The sequence below is a fragment of the Colletotrichum acutatum genome (genome assembly GCF_030867785.1).
Source record: "Colletotrichum acutatum strain CBS 112980 chromosome Unknown BDZ83scaffold_185, whole genome shotgun sequence".
In the NCBI taxonomy this organism is placed as follows: Eukaryota; Fungi; Ascomycota; class Sordariomycetes; order Glomerellales; family Glomerellaceae; genus Colletotrichum; species Colletotrichum acutatum.
The window spans coordinates 352-22,652 of NW_026849179.1; the positions used below are offsets into that span (position 1 = coordinate 352).

At 54.9% G+C, this 22,301-nt stretch overlaps 7 protein-coding genes across 7 annotated transcripts; 2 read left to right on the forward strand and 5 right to left on the reverse strand.

The window, feature by feature from the left end:
* Positions 1-240: 240 nt before the first annotated feature.
* BDZ83DRAFT_145232 (ATPase) lies at positions 241-2,226 on the reverse strand. The gene has a single exon (XM_060501300.1). The coding sequence runs from the start codon at positions 1,977-1,979 to the stop codon at positions 270-272; it is 1,710 nt and encodes a 569-aa protein (XP_060358502.1). The 5' UTR covers positions 1,980-2,226; the 3' UTR covers positions 241-269.
* Positions 2,227-2,834: 608 nt separating this feature from the next.
* Positions 2,835-3,683, reverse strand: BDZ83DRAFT_592114 (uncharacterized protein; the record flags this gene model as incomplete). The annotated part of the gene is made up of 3 exons (XM_060506502.1): positions 2,835-2,872; positions 2,930-3,281; positions 3,336-3,683. The coding sequence occupies 3 exons, from the start codon at positions 3,681-3,683 to the stop codon at positions 2,835-2,837; spliced, it is 738 nt and encodes a 245-aa protein (XP_060358503.1).
* Positions 3,684-4,556: 873 nt separating this feature from the next.
* BDZ83DRAFT_745234 (uncharacterized protein) lies at positions 4,557-7,166 on the reverse strand (the record flags this gene model as incomplete). The annotated part of the gene is made up of 6 exons (XM_060513182.1): positions 6,929-7,166; positions 6,418-6,624; positions 6,162-6,315; positions 5,988-6,100; positions 5,596-5,933; positions 4,557-5,538 (listed from the first exon to the last, which is right to left on the reverse strand). The coding sequence occupies exons 1-6, from the start codon at positions 7,010-7,012 to the stop codon at positions 4,557-4,559; spliced, it is 1,878 nt and encodes a 625-aa protein (XP_060358504.1). The 5' UTR covers positions 7,013-7,166.
* A 355-nt stretch (positions 7,167-7,521) lies between these two features.
* Positions 7,522-9,215, reverse strand: BDZ83DRAFT_145281 (uncharacterized protein). The gene is made up of 2 exons (XM_060501302.1): positions 8,983-9,215; positions 7,522-8,907 (listed from the first exon to the last, which is right to left on the reverse strand). The coding sequence occupies exon 2, from the start codon at positions 8,891-8,893 to the stop codon at positions 7,625-7,627; it is 1,269 nt and encodes a 422-aa protein (XP_060358505.1). The 5' UTR covers positions 8,894-8,907; positions 8,983-9,215; the 3' UTR covers positions 7,522-7,624.
* A 507-nt stretch (positions 9,216-9,722) lies between these two features.
* BDZ83DRAFT_724254 (uncharacterized protein) lies at positions 9,723-10,650 on the forward strand (the record flags this gene model as incomplete). The annotated part of the gene is made up of 4 exons (XM_060512638.1): positions 9,723-9,937; positions 9,962-10,038; positions 10,090-10,307; positions 10,366-10,650. 4 exons carry the CDS (start codon positions 9,723-9,725, stop codon positions 10,648-10,650), a joined length of 795 nt encoding a protein of 264 aa, XP_060358506.1.
* Positions 10,651-11,300: 650 nt separating this feature from the next.
* BDZ83DRAFT_145271 (uncharacterized protein) lies at positions 11,301-16,784 on the reverse strand. Its single transcript, XM_060501301.1, has one exon. It carries the CDS (start codon positions 16,522-16,524, stop codon positions 11,608-11,610), a length of 4,917 nt encoding a protein of 1,638 aa, XP_060358507.1. The 5' UTR covers positions 16,525-16,784; the 3' UTR covers positions 11,301-11,607.
* BDZ83DRAFT_641526 (uncharacterized protein) lies at positions 16,706-17,542 on the forward strand. Its single transcript, XM_060509564.1, has one exon. It carries the CDS (start codon positions 16,825-16,827, stop codon positions 17,284-17,286), a length of 462 nt encoding a protein of 153 aa, XP_060358508.1. The 5' UTR covers positions 16,706-16,824; the 3' UTR covers positions 17,287-17,542.
* Positions 17,543-22,301: the final 4,759 nt, after the last annotated feature.

Consider the following 22,301-nt stretch of genomic DNA (forward strand, 5'->3'; position numbering starts at 1 on the left):
ACAGCCCGAGAAAGCATTGGAGTACACGTATCATTACATGTATATTCCATCATGCCTCAGCACGAGATATGATGCCTATGCTAGACGCCATGCCATGCTATGCCATGCGCTCTATGCAATATTCTCCGTTCCCCCAGAACCTGATGAGCTTCTATCCCAAAGCTCGGAGCCATCCAAGGCAACGCCATATACCTCTAAGCGGAAACGTATGATACTACGCTCAAATCAACCACTATCCCCTTTCCACGAGGTGACCATATCGGGTTCCCTTAAGACTCAACCTCCATCTCCAAATCCGGATCCACCTCCGTCCCCAAATCCCTCTCCTCCAAAAACCGCCTCCCAACAAGCTCATCAGGCAGATACTCCTGCCTCACCCTGCCCTCCCGATAATTCGGCGGGTACTTATACTCAGCCCCGTAGCCCATCTCCCTCATCAACCTCGTCGGCGCGTTCCTCAAATGCAGCGGTACAGGCAACGCCGCCGCGCCAGGCTCCTTGAGCGCCGCGTAGGCATTATTCAGACCCCTATACGCCCGTGTGCTTTTCGGCGCGAGACTCAGCGCCACGGCGCAGTGTGCAAGAGGGATCCTAGCCTCGGGCATACCGATCTGCTGTGCGGCGGTGTACGCTGCCGTCGCGAGCGGAAGGAGAGTATTATCCGCCAGGCCGACGTCTTCAGAGGCGATGACGACCATCCGTCGTGCTACGAACAGGGGATCCTCGCCGGACTGGAGCATGCGTGCGAGGTAATACAGGGCCGCGTCGGCGTCTGATCCGCGAACGGCTTTGTGGAAGGCGGAGATAGTATCGTAGTGCTGGTCGCCTGCGCGGTCATACACGAGCGTCTTGGTTAGAGAAGCCTTGATGCTCTCCTTCGTCGTCCCGGCGCGCGTCGAGAGCGAGAGTGCCAGCTCGAGGAGGTTCAGCGCTGTGCGGGCGTCGCCGTCCGAGAAGGCAGCCAGATACGTCACGAGCTCCGCGTCGACGAGCGGGCTACCGGGGAAGTTATTCGTTCGCGCCTCTTCGTCGATAGCGCGGAGGAGGATCCTTACCACGTCTTCGCTGGAGAGCTTGGAGAGTGTAAACGTCCTGCACCGCGAGAGCAGCGCGCCCTGGACTCGAAAGGAAGGGTTCTCCGTCGTGGCTCCAATGAGTGTAATCGTGCCAGCCTCAACGGGTTTCAGGAAAACATCCTGCTGAGACTTGGAGAAGCGATGTATCTCGTCGCAGAAAATAATAGTCTTGCGGCCCGTAAGAGCACCCTCGTTGGCCGCCTCCGCAAAGAGCTTCTTGCACTCGGCCACGCCAGACGATGTAGCATTCATCTCGATGAAGCGCGAGCCGACGCTGTGCGCAATACACCGCGCAATCGTCGTCTTGCCCGTTCCCGAGCCACCCCAAAGAATCATGGAGGGAACCCGGTCTGACTCGATGAGGCTGCGCAGCACGCCGTGCGGGCCAACGAGGTCCTGGCCGCAAACTTCGTCTAGGGTTCTTGGACGCATGCGCTCTGCCAGTGGCGCCGCGCGGGCTGTCTTTGTGCGCTTTGCCGAGGGACCGGCTTCTGGTGGTGGTTGTGTTTGTTGGGTTGCCTCGCTGTCTGTTTCGGTGGCCGTCGCCATGGGAGAGGGGAGCTCGCCTGGCCCGTCGTCGAATCTTCGTTTCATGCCCGCCATGGGCCGAGTAGTCGTCGCCGCTGCTGTCGTCGTCGTCGTGCCGTTGGACGGGGTCGTGGAGACTTTGGCGGGAGGGGCATGGCGCTTCGGTGCGGGAGTCGAGAAGAAGGAGGAGGCGGGCCGTTTGGCTTGTGATGAGGTAAGTGTAGAGCCGGGGGTACCGTTGGCTTGTGTCGCTGTCGGCGGGGAGGATGTTCGTTCGGGGTTGAAGATGTGGTTTTGGCAGCCCGAGTCGATGTGGGAGTTGATCAGCGTCTCCTTGACGGGTTTGTTGCAGATGGGGCAGTCGACTGCTGCCATTTTAAATGGGTGATGGTGCTGTGACGCATGCAATGGGGTCTTCTTTGGCTCAGAACTGATTGCTATGTATGTGAGTTAGTCCGGATTCGTCAATTCGTGTCAAGTCGACGATATTGGGGCGACTATCGCGATTCCGTGTGAACTTGGAGGTTGAACTCTGACTGGAGGAGACGCGCCTCTGGGGGAATTTTTGAGTGCAATGACGCGCCTGGCAATGGAGCTCGAAATTCTAGTGGGGCACGGGACGCCTCGCTCCGCACTTCAGGTACCTGCCCCAAGTAAATAGGTGCCTCCACTGCCGTCTGGAGGCGACTGCCTGTGCCGGGGGTGTCGATTCACAGCCGTCGGGTAAGAAGCCGCGCTCTCTTCCACAAGTGGGGGTGCCCGGCACTCGGATTCGGTCGGAGATACACTGTGGTTTCCGTCCGCACGCCATGCTCGGCATACGGACAGGCGAATGATCTCATTGAAGGCGGAACAAGACAGCAAATTGATTCACTTCTGAGGTCCAATTGAGAATAAAACTAATAATCTCAGTGATTCGCGCCCGGTTGATGAGCCGGGTCTTCTCGTAGGTATCATTACATCTGTATAAAACGCCTCCCAATGCCTAGTCCTCCAGCCCGAAATTTCAGAAGTGCTCGGAATGGAGCCGTGATGTACAAAGACGCCGTAGCATGAGTTAATGCCGGTGCCGGTGCCGTTCACCGTCTCCCCTTCTCTATGATGCAGACGACGGCCATGTATGAAGTGTATCTCGAAGCCATTGACCCGCTTTCGAAAGCAGCGCATGCTCATGCTGTCTCTTCTCTCGCTGGCGACTCATTCAGTCTTTGCTGTATTAAAGAAGTCCACTCAAACCATGAAAGACTCGCCGCAACCACACTGCTCCTCTGTTCATATCGTTAGCATACCACATCTCAAGGCGGCAAAAAGCAACGTAGACTCACTGATGTTCGGGTTCTTAAACACAAACCGCTGGCTCAGCTTGTCCTCAACCCAATCCATCTCGCTGCCAATAATGCTGAACAGCGCCTTGCTGTCAATCAACACCTTGACACCATCCTGCACCACCTCCTCGTCGAAGCTCCCCGGCTTCTCGACGTACTCGAGGTGATACGCCAGGCCCGAGCACCCCCTGTTCCGCACGCCGACCTTGATCAGCTTCGGCTCCGGCTGGTCAAGCATCGCGCGCAGCTGCTCTACCGCCGCGGGGCTAAGCTTCATCGCCGCCTTTCGGGCGCGGAGCGTGCGCTTCGGACGGGCGGCTGGCTTGGGGGTTTGAGCCGCTTGTTCGGAAATCTTTGGCGCGGGGGCTGCGGCGGCGGCGGTTGCTGCTGATGACGTCGTCGTGACCTTGGCTGCTGCGGATGTGGTCGCTGCTGTTGTTGTCTTGGTCGTCGAGGACTGTGTGGCGGAGGAAGAAGAGGAAGGTGTGCTCGGTGTCGAGGATTGTTGGTGGGCTGTCGTCATTTGCGAGGGGATCTTGGGGGGTCTCGTCTCGTTGACCTTCGGTAGAGCATCCGGCGATGCGATGGAGCTCTCGGGGATGCCGTCGCCTCTCGCCGGAGGGAGTGTGTTGTTTGAGTAGAGAGGGTATGACTGGAAAGACGGGCTGCCGTAGGCGCGACGAGCAGAGGCGCACTGCAATGCCATGCAGGAGCGGCGGAACGCCACTCTGCTGAGTATCCTCGGTGCATTCATCTTTGTGCTGGAGGTTGTGTGTTTGTATTTGTGACGGACTCGAGTTTGCTAGAGAGAATCACAGCAAGGTGAGGTTGCTTCCGTTTGGTTTTGTTATATTTGTCGTCGCACGATCAGGTGTTGAGGTTGAGAGGGTTGGAAATCATTCGACGGTGACGAGAGAAACAGGCGGGAATTGTAGGTCGGAGGTTTTTGCGGTCGGGATGGATTGGCAATGGGAATGTGGCTGGCACTCAGAGCAAAGCAACAGAAGCTGGGGCCAAGGGGGGTCATTTGACAGGTTCTCTCCGTGGCGCGGCTATGACATGGTGAGCGGTCCCCAGTATACCGGGTTCTCTACAGCCAATCAGAGACCTACAATTTGTCAACGGCTGGGACAGATGACAAAGCAGCCACCTTTTCTTCAGTGCCTTTTAGGCCTTGGCTCTTGCTTTATTTCTCATGACCAACAAATACCTTGAGGGCCTCAAAGGTATTATTCATTCTTTACTTATCCAAGGTAGTCAGGTACTTTGTTTGTACAGCGTTACGAGTTTCCTGGACTCTCGGGGAATCGACGTGGTTCGAGATTAGGTTCGCCCGGGCTGACAAGGAAGAGCTCTACATCCAACCCCCAGCAGCCTGTGGAACCTTTCTTGATATGCCAAAGGACAACCTTGAAGGTTAAGAGCCCGAGGTTGGCAGCAACCAGTAACAGTCTACCTCGTGAGGCTGGCATCGTGGTCGACCAGTCTCAATTTAGCATGCCAACCACCGATCAATACCACTCCAACACCATAATTCATGAGAATCATCTCGGGTGTCATTGATATCATACAGTCTATCACCCATCCTTCCATGCCTCACAGCTCACCGCTCACAGCTCACCAACTCTCACCTTTCCACCAACCCTCTCACATCAGCAACAGCCGCCCTCGCCATCTTCTTCAACAACGTCCTCTCGTCCGCCTCCCGGTACCGATCCCACGTATCAAGCCCCTCTTTCGCCTGTATACTCAGCGTCTCATATCCTTGCTTGATCACCTCCGTCACCTGCATGCTCGTCAGGTTCCCCTTCTTCTTGCCGCCCTCCGCAAGCAGCTCCTTGTAGTGCGTGCTCACGCTAATAAGCGTGTCAATCGAGTTGCTCGGCCGCTTGCCGAGCTGATAGCTCTCCTTGAACTTGGTCAGCGTGTCGCCCGCCTCGACGACCTTGTAGAATAGATCATCGTATGCCGCCGGTGACGGCAAGAATCCTTCGCCAGCCGAGAGCGAAAGCGCGACCAGGTTGACGACATTGTCTAGCAGGAGGTCGATTTGCGAGAGGTCCTTCAGGTCCGCGACGTATTGTGTCAGGAACCGAATTAGGTTCAGCAACGCGCGGAACAGATCCGCCCAGTGATACGTCAGTCGCGTCCGTGACCTTGAGAGATAGGAAATCACCCGCAGCAGGATGCCGACGCAGAGCGTGTAGAGCCCGACGTCCAGCCTCCTCCGAAGATTGTGTGTGATACCGTCCACCATGGTATCCAGCACGGCTGTCGCCAGGATCCGGTCCCCTCTGACCAGCGGGAGGAACGGTTGCCTCTGGCGACACAGACGGACCTGCCCCTTGGACTCTTCGCTGCATATCCGCTTGCATAGCACGGGGTCCTCGATTAGGAGGCGGAAGACCATTAGGTTGAGATGCGAGTAGTGTGTCGTGCGTTCGGAGAGATGGGCATGCTGGAGTAGGTAGGACGTGAGTGATGTGAAGGCTGCCAATGGCTGTTCTTCGCCCTTTTCGGCAGGCAGGGTGGCGAGGTTGAAGCAGAACAGCTTGTTGGCGTGGGTAAAGTCATAGGTTGCTAGCAACACGGCTGCTTCCTCGCCGGGTCTGCTTCTTGTCAGTTGCTACATTTCCTCACACCAAGGTCAGCTAGAGGATACTCACAGCTTTGTAAACATCTGCTTCATGGTCTCGGCATCGTAGACGGGCTTCTTTTCCGGCTTAGGACCCCTCGCAACCGCGCCAAGGCCCATCATGCGTAGTGTACCGTTGAATGTCCACCCCTCGGGCAAGTCATCTTGCACATCCACGAATTGTGTAGTCAAGCTCTCGCACGTCTGACCTATGCACCGGATGATCTTCTTGATTGTCGCCTCGTTGACAAAGTCGTTTAATCGCATCTGGTAGGGGTTCTGGAACTCGAATTTGTTGTAGTTTGCCAAGAGGCCAAGGAGGGAAAAGGGGCTGAGGATGCGCTCCGTCGTGTCGGTGTCTTGTATGAACTGCGGGATCGTTAGTTGAGGCTCACACAAATTGCAAGGGTAGAATGATCCGACCTTCATTACTGAGGGGAAGAGGTCTCTCTGGATAAAGTATGTCAAGAGACTTGTCTGGTATGCGCCCGCCGTCACAGCCAGGACAACCTCGACCGCCTTTTGTCGCAATTCCACTGGAACGCGTTAGTCCGTCTCATAATTGACCGTAGTTGCTTTCCCTTGTGCCAAACTCACAGCTCTTCCCACTCCTAATGATCTGGTCCACAGCGCCCACAAAGTCCGTAAAGATCGTATCGACATAATCGATCCCAGCCAAGACGATGATGATATCCGAGCTAGGGTGCGCATACTTTTTCGAAAGAGCCGAGCACAGGAACACACTGAGTGTCTATCATCCCATTGAATCCAAGTCAGCAACTCTATCAGCAACTTCTAAACCTCGCCCCGGCGCAAAAGCCAAGGAACGAGGTTGTTCCGCTGGTTTACTCACGTCAAGCGCATGCAGATCTGCGACACCCTGTCCACTCTTCATGGCAGTAACAGCGCGGGCGAAAAGCTCCCTAGTATGCTCCTCCAACGCAAGCATGTCCGCCGGCCCCAGGCCATCGAGGATTCGTTTCAAGGCGGCGCGGTCGGGCCGCAGGAGAAAGAACTCGCGCCAGAAGCCCTCGGAGCGTTCTGCGTCATCTTCGGCATCCTACTCAATCATGGAGTTCGTATCAGCGGGTTGCCAGTGTACAGGGTCGTGCTTCTTTGCTTAGCAGTGATGTTTGGGAAGGTACGGCCATGCGGTCCGGAAGTTGAAGATCGTCAAGGGGGAATGCTCGGTCAGGCGCAATGGGGGGAGCTCGGGATTCGTGGGTATAAAGATCGAGGAGAACACACACCTAGGGAGAAAAGGTTAGCTACAAGGCCTACATGAAATCGGCGACAGAGTACCTTGGACACACAAAGACATGGTCGAGGGGTCACAAAGGCAGGGAGAAGCGGAGCTGTCGAACCTTGAACAGCGACTCGTACAGCTGTACGATCTTGGGTTTGAAGACCTCGGGCGGGGCCTGACGGGTCAGCGGTGACGCTTCCATTCCCGAGCTATGGCGATCTGTGGCGAGGAGGACGAGGAATTGACAGCCCAAGGTTTCGAGCCGGAGGCAGCGGGAGGAGGGTAGGATAATCTGTAAATGTTTGGTTTTGGGGGCTGACGACGTCGGTCCGGCAGCACGCGAGCTTACCGTTGCGATACGCGTTCCGATAAAAAAAAAAGATGGAGAGGTCCCCGTTACAGCTCAGGGTTTCTGCACCGTTTGCTACCTGTAATAGCACGGTTTTAAACGGGCATCTGCTAACAGATGATACAGTGCTTCTAGAAATGATGACTGTACTTGCACATGTGCATTCTCCCCCTGAACTCGGGCTGCCTCCAAAAAAAGATCGGGACACTTGTCCAGCGCCAGAAACATCCATGGCATGTTTCATGCACGGGCGCATCATAATCCAGGCTTTCTCCGTAGGGCTGATATTGAAATTTTAACTACAGGGCCCCTGATCCAACCATCTTCCCAATCCCCAAGGCCGACGCCTCTGTTCCATCACCTCCGCATCCTGCTCTTTACCTCTCCCAAGAAGCGACCGGGTCACCAAGGCAATAAAAGTTACAACCCAAGGTCTTTCCTATCTTGGCCGCATCGAGAGTCGAGTCAGCGAGAGAAGAACCGCAGCCTGCGCTCTTCGTGGTTGTTCGAAGCCTCGTCTTTCATTTCTTGCGCCGAGTAATTCTCAAACTTCCTGGGTTGCTGAGGCACCTGCTTGGGCAGAATTGATTTCTCTCTTGCCTTGAAGACTCGGCGCATCTCTTGTTCCTTTGCGGTAGCAGCATCTCTGTCGGGGCCCGGCGACATTTGAGAAATGTGTCGCCGAGCAGCAAACTGCCGCTTACGCTCCGCCAATCTTCTTGACCACCATGAGTATTCAGTCTCTTTTCCATCCGGGAGTTGAGAGGTATTCGAAACTCCTGGGCCTTGAAGGCTTTCCGAATTCTGACTCTGGGGCGGAATCTCCGAATGCTCTTTCGATGTCTGTTGGTCCAGCTGAGGGTTGGCGCCAGCATCCGTGGCTTGGTCCGTCTTTGGGTGCTTAACAGGTACCCATATGACCAAGTTGAAATCCGCCGGCTCTGGACCTTGGTCGGACTCCACGAACGATGCAATGTGGTCAGCGAAGGCTTCAATCTCTTCGAGCGCATCCTGACCCAAGATGACATCATGGATACAACTCTTAAGAATATGGAATTGGAAGGCCGCATCATCACAACTTAATGGAGAGCTCGACTGGCCCATGCAGGCCCAATGTGCCCATGCAGGACCCATTGTGTTTTCCATTTTGCCGTCAGGGAATAGCAAAAGACGTTGATCATTCCAATCAATGGTGCCATGCCAATTCGTATGGCGGCGCGCAAAGCTGGACGACAGGAGGTTTGACTCAGAACCTGAGTCGGCAAGTGCCAGGACTGCAACACCGCCGATTGTACCTTGAAGCCGTTGACTAACAGATTTAACATTGCTTGCGAAGAGAACCGATGTTGCCCAAGGAAGTCGGGGAGCTCTGCTCAGACAGGCACGGTGTTGGTTCATTGTGCCCGAAGTTGTGAGAAATTCGCTTCCTAGGACAACATCATGAGCGAGATCACTGATGACCTGGAACGCGATTTTCCAGGATTTATCTGGATCATATGCGAATTTCCATACAGCATTGACGGTACCGGCACTCATGATGGTCTTGCCGTTGGCCATGCGAAGACCTGTGTCTTGAGCCTCTGACAGGCCGGGTGGTGGCTCAAGACCGAGTCGCTTGGCAAGCGAAGAAGACACCAAGTTGCAGCCAGCGCCAGTATCGGGAATTGCATTGACCAGTTGTCCGTCTACTGCTCCTCGTGCCATAAGCATGCCGTCTGATGCGGACCCTGGCATCGTAAATGTGTTTGCTAAAGGCAATTTCATTCCTGTCAGCTGCATTGTCTGGGGCAAAGTGACTAGAAGGCTGTGTGGTGCGTCCTTACATGTACGGTCCCCAGACGCGATGAAATCGGCATATTGTCATCTCAATGTTGGGTTTGAAAGGACCCGATATACATTTCGTATGCGGCCGAGTTCGATCTCGCATACGGACCTCGTACAGGAAAAGTATGTATGGAGTTTCTGTCTATAAGCTGCTTTAACCTCAACTTGCTTGGTATTTTCTGGTATGTCCAGAAACTCGAATAACTCATCAGATTTCCGGAAGCGAACCATCTTGGACGCTTTTGACGTATATAAGGACCGTCAACCTAGGCAACGTCTGCGACGTTTAAGGCGGGAGAGAAACAGGTCAGCTCGCTGCTAGAGGTAAGACGACATCAGGCTTTGATATTCCTGACAATGGCTATTCAGGTTTAGCTACGCCCCTAACAAGACACCCTGGTAGGGGGGTGATTGGTCAATTCGTCTCCAAGGCATACTTGCACATTAATACCAGGCATCCAACCAAGAGCTCCCTTACTCATGGCAGGCAGCTGGGTTGCCTTGATACCCAAGTCCGTTTTTCACTTCCAGGTGCCCATCAATGCAGGTAGATCTTGGCGTGCACATGATGAAACAATCCTCGCCAGAAAAGGTCTGATCAAGATACACCTATGCCTTGCTCTTAAGAGTACAGACCGATTGCCCGCTCTTGACCCATTATCCTCCCATATTCTCAGAGAGTGGCAGCCGCGAGCACAAACGAATGTAGCAGTTCGACTGCACAGAGGTCACGTCCCAAATGGCAGCCGTACCTCCCGGTTCATCAAGCCACGCAGCTTTCGCGGATTTCATTGCCTCTGATCCCGAGCTGCCCGTATTCAGAAGCTTCCAAGCTCTAAGCGCTCGGAACCTCCTTCACCTGCAGTCGAAAATGCTGGAGATCGAAGCCGAGCTGCAAAATTTCGACGAGGATGATGCCGTAAGCGTCAGCGAGACTAGCCGTCTCGCCACAAGGTGCTGAGAAGTATTTGCAATAAGAGCTCAAGAAAAGGATTTAAGAGAGGCCAAGAAGATGGATCTTGTGCATCGACTACAAGGAACCATAAAAGAATACCGTACGTTCCTCGAAATCTGATCATGAGCGTAATCGTTGTGACGGGATATAGATGGGGCTTGGGTTTTGCGAAGCCAAGTAATGAAGTTCACAACCCCCAACGATCGAGTCTTTCACGTCTTTCAGGGCTGGTTCGACTCCGAACAGCCCTTCCTCGGCCAAGGCCACGATCTACCCAGCAAACGAGACGACTTCATCGCCCTCGCTCCATCATCAGGCGCAGATTTCCTCACCCGAAATCTCGAAGATCTCGCAGGGAGATACCTAGCGGTACGTCAGTCCTTCTCTATCACAACCTCGCCGGATAGTTCATGATAGTTCGAGCCAGGGGAAACGACACAAGGAAACAACAGAAGTAAAATACTACTCCGCCCGTCACGTCACCCGCCTCGTCACAATAATCACCGTCCTCGCCGCCTCCCTCGTAATCCAAGCCGCCGTCGTCACCCTCTACCTCGTCCACAACGAAGTCCTACGCCTCTGTATGATCGCCGTCTTCACCAGCGTCTTCGCGGCCAGCTTAGCCGTCATGACGGACGGGCGAAGGACGGATATCATCCTGGCGACGGCGGCCTGTGCGGCGGTGCCGGTGGCTTTTGTCGCGCAGGATTGAGGTTTATAGTAATTATAGGATTCGATTTCCCCAGTTGCAGTTGACTATTCAAGTCGAAAGCTGGGAATACTTACATACCTTAGTGACTGAGATTCTTGGGAGGTTAGACCTCATCTCAGCATGGAAACGGCCGACGCCGACCTCGTCGAAGGTGTGACGTTGTGGGTCCGGCTGGAAATGGGAGAACGGGCTCCGGCCGGCCCCGCACCAAGTACTAGGGCTCACCCTCGACGCTGGGAGCACTCCAAGAAGAACGTTTTGGTTTGGGTAGGTAATATGGACCATCTTGATTACGATGATGGCGGTGGTGGTAGTAGTGGTAGGTCTGGCTGGCAGTAGCATACAGCCTATCTTACGCAGACGTACAGTCAAATTAACTTGGCTCGAAGGTGGATGTCTTTGGTTACCACAAAGCCTCGTTTCCAGAAAGAAGACACCGACCAATTCACAGCGAGTTCACACACGTTCACATATGGAAGATTGCCAATGAGACCTGGTAGCAACATTTCTTTATCTCCCATTGAGAACGAAATCCTCTCCAGACTCAAGCGGAAGCACCAACCTGCAGCCATCCATCCTTCAAGCTTTCTCTTCATGCTCGCTCATTACTCGTCAATGGAAAAACATGGGAACTAGACTTGATTCACGGTTGTGATTATTAGAATTGATTTGTATACGTTGGATGTACTGTAATAATCCCCTAGTACCTGGTGTAGGTAAAACCGAGAAAACCATGTCCCCCAAACCCCCCTATTGTATCCTAATGCTTCGCATCGCTCTGTGCTTCGCAAACCACCCAAAGGTTGTTCAAACAAAAGAAAATCAATCCAACTCCCCTCGCAATGCCATGGTTGTGTGTGATTGTTATATACAACTCTCGCAGACTTGTGTCCGCCCAGAGATTAGTGTGTAGGTAGTTGGTCAGTCGAGGTATTGTAGATCTGGGATGGCCCTCGTCTAGTACATGACACTCTGCCGCCATCGTTCGATAGACTGCATCTGCCCATTGTGGCCAGGTTGCATAGGCATCTGCATTTGCTGCATCGGCATAGGTGCCATACCCTGCTGCATGCCCATGGGCTGCATCTGCATCGGTACACCCATGCCTCCGCCGTAGGGGTTCATGCCGTTCATGCCTCCCATGTGATTCATACCGCCCATACCGCCAGCAGTGTAGCCTCCGTATCCGCCTAGATTTGGCTGGCTCATCTGAGCCATACCAGGGTTTCCGTACACTTGATGCTGCTGCTGCATAGGCTGCTGGAAAGGCCCTCCGTAGTTGCTCAAAGCCATGCTGGAGCGGTTCCATCCGCCAGGTCCCATATTGACACCTAAGCCAGCACTGACAGGCGGCAGCCCAGGCTGCGCAAGGAGACCTCGAGCACCCGGCCCACCGCCGCTACCTCCGTTGGCGTCGTTGAAAGCGCCGTTCTTATAGCCGCCACTCCGCTGATTGTTCGGCCCGGTCAGGGTCTGCGGCATCTGAGCGCGGACTGCGGCCATCTTGGCCTCCTGTTCCCGAACCTTGCGCCGCTCCTGCTCGAGGCGGCGCTGCTCGTCCAGGGCTGGGTTGTAGGCAATCGGGTGGGAGTTGAGGACATCGGCTAGACTGTGCTTCTTGCGCAATTGAGGTGCTTCAGCCTCAGCCTGGACCGGCCCGCCGCTGAGCATCATCTCCTGCTCACGCGCCTCGCGCTCGGCCTGCAGTCTCTTCCTACGCTGGCCAAGCGTCTCCTCTCCCTCCTCTGGCTGGGCCTCCTTCTCCTTGCCCTTGTCTCCAGGTTTCTTCTCATCGTTATCGCCAAACTGGGCTAGGATCTCCGCAGAGAATGCTCGACTGACAGGGCGGGCGTTGGGAAGATTGTTGTGCTCGGCTTCGTCCTTGGCTCTGAGGCGTCGCATACGCTCTCCGAGAGTCTCTCCAGCGATAGCTTCGTCCTCTGACTCCTCCTCGGGCCTCAAGTGCTCGACAGAAGGCATCTGGTTGAGACGCATCTGGCTCAGACCGGCGTTCAGGGTGAAGTTGCTCCTCTGCTTAGCCAATGTCCTCGGGGGTTCTTGGCCGTGGAGACGTGCACGGCGAGCACTAAGAGGCTCATTCTCTTCCAGGTCGCGACGCTCCATCAGACCCATAGGTCGATTCTTCTCGGCCACATGTGGGTTGCCGGCGTACAAGACGCCAAGCGGAACCTCGTCTTCGTCGGAGCCGTGGTCCTCCTCCTTGGCGCCGTCAACTTCCCAAGCAAGGGCAATCTTCTTCTTCTCACGGTGCCTCTTCTGCGTCTCGGCAACCGCGTCCAGCTCGATGAGTGTCGCATGCATGCCGTTCTGCCCAACGTTACGGTTCGGGTTCTGAGTGCGCATCTTGGCGTGGTACTTGCGCAACTGCAGCTCAGCGAGGAGGGTCGTAGGAGGCCCATCGAGGATTCCAGCAAACTCATCGACTTCCTCTTCTTCCTCTTCCTCATCTGAACCCTCGCCCTCGGCCTTTTCCCTATCCTCACCGTCGACGTGATCAGAAAGAGCTTGGTTCTCTTCTCTGCTACCAGCCATGGAATTCTTCCTGGATCCATTGTCGGACTTCTTGCTGAACGGCATAAGGCCGCCCTTCTTCTTCTGCGACGCGGCCCGAACATGCTCTTCGGGGAGCAAGACGGTGGCGGTAGACTTGCGGTTCTTCTTTTTATCGGGGCCGTACGTCTCATTGCCCAGCTTTCCTGCAAAAGCGTGGTCCGTGAAGGCACTGACTGGGGCATTCGCAGATGCATCAAGAATGCTGTCGAGCGTCGCCATTGCGGAGCCTCCCTTGACCTCGATCTGCGGTGTTGTGGACGGTAAATCGAAAAAGGCGCTCGCGCGGAGTTGTGGCGGCAGGTTAGAAGCCCTTGGCATCTTGGACTTGCGGCGTTGCGTTGGCGGGGGATCCTCTGGCATGTGTTCGGGTTCTTCACCACCACCAACAGCAGCAGCACCATCACTCGACAGCAACGGGTCGCCCTGTTCGGACGGCACATGAGAATCGACCGCAGCAGGTTCTTTGAGCGATGCGTCACCCGAACGCTGTCCCTCAATATCGTCGCCAAAAGAGGACATGCCGTGGCCGGCCAGCGGGTCGGGCAGCCACATCTTGGATTCGCGAACCTGGGACGCCTCGGGGTCCTGAGGCAGGTACTTTGCCTGGCCGAAACCAGGATGGCCCATAGCCTGCAGCACCTTGGAGTGCCTCGCGTTCCGGACCTCGGTCTTTGGCTTCCTGGACAGCTTGGGCGGCAGGTTGAGCATGGCGGGCACGCGAGCGGGGTAGTAGAGCATCTCTTGGCCGGTGAGCTCGTCAAAATAGGACTGTGGCCGGATGGTGTTCCTGTTGTTTCGTGGCATACGTGGCGGCGGTGCTTCGTACTGAGGCTCTGGGATGTCTGGCATCGGCATAGTGTGCGGGACGGGCATGGGCGCGTCGCCGTATTCGCTCTGCTCACGCGAGTCGTACTCGCTCCGCTCGAGGTCTTCGGGCTGGCAATGCACGCCGTCAAAATCCCCAAAGGCATTGGTGTGGTCAAACGTCGATGTCGATCTCGGCGTGGGCGGTCTGTCGTCAGAGTCTCGCCTGCCGCTGTCTCCGCCAAAGTCCAGGCCAAGGCCTCCAGAATGCTGGTCCATCTCGCCAAGCAAGTTAAAGACACTGCCACGGTTCTCTTCGTTCGTATTGGGACGGCGGATAGTAGCGTCGTCGTCGGCTGTCACAGGGATAGGGGCGTGATCGGCTTCGTCAAGAACACGTCCAGTCAGAGCAACAGGTTCCGATTCGGCGATCTCAGCAAGGGAAGGCTTTCCAGAGCGGGCACTCCTGGTAGACCCCTTGCCAGAACCGTGTCGTGACATGATGGCATCGACGTCGATTTCGGGGCGGCCGCGTGAGTTGTTGGAGCCGGAGCGCAGGCGGCCGGTCAAAGAGTGATTGGGAGACATGACGTAGCCGCTGGGAGAGTAGCCGCCGAGGCGGGCGTTGTTGTTGAGCTCGACGATGGAGGCGACGGGAGGGATGACGCGAAGGGGACCGGGTTGGGCCGAGGATTCGTCGATGGGGGAGTGGGATGCGGCGAGATTGGCAGCAAGGATGGAGGAACGGCGGGAGTCGGAACGCTTCAACTCTCCATGCAAGTCGCGGATGGCGTCCTCGATGGAGCTGGTCATGGACAGGCGCTCGGCCGACTTCTCGAGAGCAGCGACGTTTGTGGTATAGGCGCCGGAGCGGCAGTTGAGGTCCGGAACGGGGTGTTTGAGGGTGAAGGTGCCCGAGTCGGATATTGTACGAACGATTGGTTGGGCGACGGGACGAACGAGTGTAGATGCCGAAGAGGCGTGGTGATGTTGCTGCTGCTGCTGCTGTTGCAAACTGTCCTGGATTTGGGAAATGAGGCTGCTGTTGGACCGAAGGGACGAGGTGGAGATGTGACGGGCGAGAGCAGCAGGGGCGGAGAGGACAGTCGAGGAGGGTGAACAGGCGGCAAAGGAATTGGAGGTGGTGGTAGAAGTCGAGGTTGCCGGGCTCGTGATGGTGCCAGTTGCAGCAGCAAAGGATCTCGTATTGTGGTCGCTCGTATTCAGGTTGTCTGCGGTGGTGGTATTGATATTTTTCGTACGAAGGGCCAACAAGGGGGCAGACGCAGACGCAGAGGCCATGACTCTGCCCGTGGGCATCGGCTGCTTCTCCTGGATGGCTGCTGTTGGCGCTGCCGCTGGCGCTGGCTGGGGGCCCTGTAGCTCGAGGGACGTGCTGGCGCCATCCCTGACGCTACCGGCAGCCGTGTCCTTATCGGATCCCGTATTCCTATCGTTACCGACCTTAGGTAAGATGTTCTTATCGGTGCCCGTATCGTTATCGCTGTTCCCTTTTGGGTTGTTGGTGTTGGTGGTGGTTCCTGAAGTGGTCGCTGTCGTGGAACCCGTAGCAGTGTCGGTAGACGCTGCAGCAGCAGCGGCAGCGGCAGCGGTACTGCACCTGTCCTCCAGCTCCATTTCCATCTCTTCGTCTTCGGGCGCCCTGCCTCCCCGTCCCCTCCCCCTGTTCACCTGCAGCGGATCTAGCGACAGCGGCGTCGACCCGGCACGGCGCTGGCGCGGGCTCCTAGACGAAATTGCGAATGGCGGCACCTCGTCATCTTCGTACTTTTCGCACTCTTCGTCTTGATCCACAGCATTCCTTGATCCTGCCTCTGTGCTGTGACCGTCACCGTCCTCCGTTTGACTTTTTCTCGAGTGCGACCCTGGCCGCCGTGGCCGACACTCTATTTCCGTCGTATCGCGTGCGCCCGAGACATTCCTCTCTTCGTCTACGTCTGCCGCTGCCACCATTCCTGTCGTTGCCAAAGCCGTTCCCTTCGCCGCATGCGATAGTGTTTCTCCATGTAAGCTTAATCCTGAATATGCTTCTCCCGACCTCGACCTCGTCCTAGTCTCCTGAGTATGCGCTGCCATCGTCGTCTCTGGCGGTGGTGACGTCGACCTTTGCTGGTCGCGGTCGCGGAATCTCGGGCTACCCGTCGTCTTGCGCTCTCCTACCGCACTACTGCTGCTACCGCCAAAGCTCAAGTCGAAATCGCGATCGGGGAATAGGTCGCTGTCCATGGATAGAGGCGTGAAGCTCTTGTCGGCAAGAGACAAAAAGTTGGCAGGACTGGGCGTTGCTGTGGCGGATACGGACGGCTGCGACGACGAGGAGGCCAGGTCCTTTGTGTAGTCTCGGTCTTGTGCTCTTGTTTTCGTTCTCGTTTCCATTCCCATGCCGCCAACTGCTGCTGCATCTGCGTCTGTGTAGTCTGAGCCCATGGACGACGTCGAGGACCTGCGCACCGAGGCATAGCCGGCGTGCGCCATTGCTGCGATGGAGATTCAAAACGAGGTTTGGGCGCAGCAGAAAATTATAAGCACGGTAAAATGTCGAGGTTATTTACTTGGTTTGCGACTTCCTCGGTTCGGTCGAGTCTGGGGTGCGTTCGTTTGGTGGGCGGTGATGATGGGATGGCGTTTCCGAGTCACGGTCCCTGCGTGGGCGGTGCACCTTTGTCCCAACACTGTTGCTCTCGTCTGGAGTGAGAAGTGGTTGATGCTGTTGCTGTTGCTGTTGCTGTTGCTGTTGCTCAACGGTGATCGAGAATTCACTTGGATGCGCCGACGATGGGACGAAGTCGTGGCGCTTGGGTTCTCGAACACTCTTGGTGTTTGCTCTCTGCTGTGTGTGTATGGTCTGTGATATGGCGCTGCTATTGGTGGTATTTGGTGATGCAACAATTTAACTCTTGCGTTTCGTTGTGCAGCAGTGAAATTGCTGCTGCTGTCGTTGTTGTCTTTTCTGCTGTTGTGGCTATTGCTGCTATTGCCTTTCTTCTTCTTGCTTCAATCTGCGAACCTGGTGACAGTGACGTAGCGCGCGAAACATGGAGGATCTGCTGCAAGTCTCGAGGGCTGCTTCGTCGTAGCATCCGGTACCAAAGAAGGCGGTTCGTCGGGAATGCGCCGGTGCAAGGGCCGCAAGTTTCCAACCCCGAGTGTTTCTTTCGTCGCAGAGTGCTGAGGTGCTGTGTCGATGGCGGGTTGAAGGTAAGGCAGGGTCCCGGTGGCTGCGCCGAGGGGGTATAAGCCGAATAAGAGACGAATCAACAGAAACCAAGAGGACTGTGAAGAAGAAGGATTGTAAGAGGCCCTACTCCATAGGCACAGACGGGGTATTGAAAGCCAAGATATCGTCCTGCTACAACCTGCGCCTCCTTCGCAAGAGAGAAAGAGGTAAACAGAGTATGTAAGAGAGCGAGGATGAGTGAGAGCAGAGTGAGAGCAGAGTGAGAGAAAGATGAGTAAGTTGCGTGTGAGCTGCAATGCAATGTCCGAGGACGAGTGACGACGATGGGGGACGGATGAGATGGGACGGATTCGGGAAGGGTGGGAGAGGGTGTGTAGATATTGGGCCATGCTATGGATGGATAATGGAAACACTGCTGTGTACTCCCACAAAGAGCGAGTGAGTGCTGGCCGGGTGTGGATGGAATGGACACCACACTTCTCGCTCTTCACTGGGCATATTCACCTGCTCACTCATTCACACCCACTGCGGTGGACTGGGGATGGGGATGGGGAACTCTGAACGGGGACGGATACAGCAAGGCAAAAGATAGCGCACGCGCGCGCTCGCCGGGCAGGTTCAAGGGTGGATGGACCACGGAGTACTGGGCAGCGAACAGGATGTTCCCAAGGTCTGGAACCACCCAATTCAAGGAACAAGGAACATGGCAGCACCAGTTCCAGGAGCAGCACCAGGAGACGGAGAGGTGTCAACCAGGTCTGGCAGATCACGGTTCCTCTCTCTATCTCTCTCCCGTCCCGTCTGTATTTCTCTCTCTATCTGGCTCTCATCTTCTTCACTTCACCTGAGATCCCAAGTAGGAAAGATGAACAAGATAGACGCACACGCCCCTCCGTTCAAACTTCAACCCCATGCATGGCCCCAAAAGATAAGGTCCAACTGCCTCTGACTTGGCTCTCTCATTTTTAAACAACGACCCCGGGCCACGCGGTGTGATATGGTGTACACGTGTAAAGTACTCCGTAAAAAGTGAGATAGTTTCCGGGGTTGCAAAAAAAAAAAAAAAAAAAAAAAAAAAAAAAAGAAGATGGTATCCGCAGAGAGACACGGACGGCTATCTCATCAAACGCACGCGCGCATGTCTGGGATCCAGCAAACAAATCGACCAGGGTGGTTGGCAGACAGCTACTGCGTAGACACACTTTGACAGCAAGCCCTTCGAGGTTGGAGATACGCACTGATGATTGACAGCTGATCAAGCTATGGAGTACTTTAGAACAACAAAGCAGCTCCGCCTTTAGTATTAAGGATCCCGCCTTTTTTTTTCTCTCTATTCATCGTTCTCAGCTGGTCCAGTTTGAACAAGTCCAAGTTCCAGACCATGTCGAATCCGGATTCAGAAACTGTTTGTGAACACTCTAGACTCTAGTGCGGTAGTGTATTACTGGATGCCGGTGTAGGGGGGTGTGAATGTGTCCCCATATGGAAATACGAGAAACTTTTGTACTGCGTAATGAGTGAACCCCAACTTACAGCACGTACGTTAGGACTGCTGCTGTATTTCCCCGTGTAATTTTTCCCACACGTTATTTGCTTTTGCTGGTCCGCGGGGCCTTGGTTTTTCTCTGGTCAAATAGCGACGGGCTAGTATGTAAGCGGCCTATTTTTCAATATGGAGGTCGCAGGATTGGATGGGAGTGGATGTGCCCGCCGCCCGCCGCCGTCAACTGCAGTAGCCGGCACTGGCTCTACGCTTGATTCCCCGGAGAAAGCCAATCTTCGAGATAGACGGCTGACGGACAGTATCAAACATGAGGAACAAAGATGAAGTCTGCGGGGAGGAACAAAGCAATGGCAAGATTCAACACCACACTGGACGACGGCACCTCGCCTGCTATACCTCTCCCGAATTCTTCCCCAGGTCCCCTTCCCCCCTTAAAAGTTTAAACAAAACGAAAAAGCTCAGGCTAAGAGACGTTTGACAGGTGAGCTTCCGACAAGGCCACTCCCTGAAGAGATTTCCCCCCGTGGGCAATGAGAAAAAGCTTCGCGGTCTGGAGGTAAAAGCCGACGAGGAGAGCATATTGAAGCTGACGCATTCTCGTCATCAAAGTGACAAAGTCTCCGTGTCTCTAAACTCTACGATCCTTCCGCCGGCATCTCACTCTTTAACATGCGCGGTTTTTTCTGCTGGATGTCGCTGCTGTGGTGACTCCCTTCCGTTCGCCGCCGCTTCAGACAATCCCATCCTCCGTGTCTCTCGGCGTTGCTTGGGAGCAATCCATTAAATTGGGTACTGCCCCTCGTCTCTCCCGGGTAACGAATAAAAATCACATCAGGGGAAAAAAACGCCCAAGTCGCAGAAGAAGAAACGACAAGAGGGTTCTTCCCCGTCAGGGGCGCGCAGCAGCAAGGCACACGACACGCAGCACAAGCAGGGATATTGTCTTGGGCAGAGTACGAAAAAGGGAAGGGAAAAAACCTTGGGTACGGAGGTACAGAGAAATTCGTACCTGTAAAACGTGGATCACTCTTGATCACCCCCACCACCAATGACTGGCCCCGTAAGGATGACGATGATGTCGTTCCTGGATCCTTCTTTTCTTTTTTTCCGCTCTTTTTCTGCGGTCCCGCTCGCGCTATTGAAGACGAAGGGTTCAGGGGTTGATGGACGGCCTTGACGGCTCATGTTCTGCCCCATCGCGTTGCCTGGGAAGAAGAAGAAGACGAAGAAGGGCGGTACCGGATGATCGGATTACCGAATGGGTTGCTAGACGCGCGGAAAATGAGGCGAAAACATACCACTGAGAAAAGGATTGTGAAAACAAACTTCGGGAGATGAGATGACAAGAGTCAAGTAAAAAAGGTTTTGAGCCAATTTCAGATTTGTCCAAGCAGAGCAATCTTTTACTCTATTGGCTTGTGGAAAGCCAAATGAGACGATAACCACACCAATCGACGTCGAAGGATGAGCGAGAGAAGAGTTGCTTCGCATTATCTGTACCCTCGATATCGTGGCTGATGATTGTGAATATGAGACATGAGCTAGCAGCAGCCGGTGATGTGATTGAGTGAGTGAGTCTTAATATTGTACTCGTACTCCGTAGTTCGCATGAGATGAGACGCAATGTGACGGACTTATCAGCAAGAAAGAAATACACCGAGACCGGCGTCAATCCAGGGAAATTAGCCCTCCCAGAGTTTGAAGCGATACAAAGCACTTCGAGCAAATCATCAATCTTGATCTCATCTTCCTTATCACAAGAGAATAGCCCCCAATAGGCAATGGTCGGTCAGTGTCGCAACGTAGCGGTAGCCCCCCGCGCTTGCGCTTACTTCCTTAGTCTCCGGCCTGCCATCTCATCCCAAGAGAGCCCGGCCGACGCCACATATTGCTGTCCGGAAACTCTGAGGTTCAGGTTTTCAGAGCACTCCCCTCCGTACATGAATGTACACTGCTAATGGCGGCCTGGGGCTGAGAAGCATGGGCTGAACAACGCATGCGGACCCAACGGAGTTCACATTGACGACCAGGCGGCCAGTCTTCCTTTTCGTCGCTGGTCACTCGAATGTCTCGGCTGTTCAGCCTGGCGTGCGTGCGTGCGTGCAGCATCTAGGCAAAGCAAAAAAGGTCGCAGAATCGCAAAGAAAAGCCGAGCCGGCTGGACGCTCCGGAGCATCATGTCTTCCAGGCCCCCGGAAACCTTGGCCTACATCACGGTAACGGGCATGAAGAGCAGAGACGGGACTCTAAGATGGGACTCGGAGGGCTCCAGACGAGTCTCCAAGCTTCCCAAGCCCCGGTAGCCAAGTAGTTCCCCAAGGAATAGCGGATATCATACGCGTGTAATTGGGTCTCACTTACTCACACCTCTTTACTCGCCCGTCAACACATCTCCATGATCCATCCAGTGCATCCGCATGATGCGTCTTTTCCTCCGCAGAATCCGAGAGAGGCCCCCAAACCCACATATCAACTTCCCGAAACCTCACAAGACACACCAAAGAGTGGGAAACCCCAGTGCCCCCGATTTCATGCCTGTGAGAATCCTTCGCTTCCCACTTTGCCAGCTCCCAAGTTCCCAGCAAGTGCAGACAATCCCCGACATGAGGGAAAATATCCTCCGGTGCCGAAGGCCGAAAAAAAAGGCATGGCAAGGGGTGAGAGGAGGAACTAAACATGCTAAACTAAGGCAACAGATGCTCAAGTGGGCAAAAGGCACGTCCGAACCGCATACCCGCCCCCCGTTCCGTCCGTCTGAGCGTTTTCTTAGTCCCATGCCCGTCTACGCTGGACAAATCGTCATCCTGCATTGAAGTCTCCAGATTATAGGGTAGCGTTTCTCGTTTCCCATCCTTTTGGAGACTTTGAGTTGACAGCGACGGTTAGTCCCACGAAACCATTTACAGTAGCGCCTATTCCGGCCTTGCGTCTTACAAGTTGCCCGACGTCTTTGCGCCAAACCGGGAGGCGATATCTCGGCCGTGCTCACCGCGGACAGCTCACCGCAACATCGCGAACCAAGATCTCGATCAATCTTCCCATTCTCGTAAAGACAACCAAGACTGCGAAAACCTAGGGGGAAATCCAAATCGTAGAAAGTTTCGAACGCTGACACTCGGATACTTTTTCTTCTGCAACCACCCATGTAAGCCGGACCTAAACGTAAGGTAACCATAATCGCAAAAAACTTGGTCTCGTCTAAACTACCACCCCTCGTGATCCAACCACAACCCCCCAATACCACCCCTCAGACTCGAGTCGAGAGAGTTAAGCCAGCCAGCCAACACACCTCCCGGGCGTACCCCATGCAGCCACGCAGCCACGCAGCCACGATCACGCTGGCACCAGCAGTTCGAAGCCCGTAGGTTCGCAGCGGGGATGGCGTCGTGGCGTCGTGGCGCGACCACAAACACCCCAGACGCACGCCGCGTGGCTTTGCGCCTCTCTCTCCACATGTTCCCATCTCTTTCTGTGTCTCTTCTCCACAAAGAACTCATTCCACAAGGTTAAGAACCCATTGAGGAATGCAAAGAGTGAAGAACGCCCCCGGATCTACGCGCCTATCTATCA

Bases quoted from the DNA above. Each gene is read 5' to 3' on its own strand.
- BDZ83DRAFT_145232 (XM_060501300.1), bottom strand. From the start codon at position 1,979: ATGGCAGCAGTCGACTGCCCCATCTGCAACAAACCCGTCAAGGAGACG.
- BDZ83DRAFT_145271 (XM_060501301.1), bottom strand. From the start codon at position 16,524: ATGGCGCACGCCGGCTATGCCTCGGTGCGCAGGTCCTCGACGTCGTCC.
- BDZ83DRAFT_145281 (XM_060501302.1), bottom strand. From the start codon at position 8,893: ATGCCAGGGTCCGCATCAGACGGCATGCTTATGGCACGAGGAGCAGTA.
- BDZ83DRAFT_641526 (XM_060509564.1), top strand. From the start codon at position 16,825: ATGGGACGAAGTCGTGGCGCTTGGGTTCTCGAACACTCTTGGTGTTTG.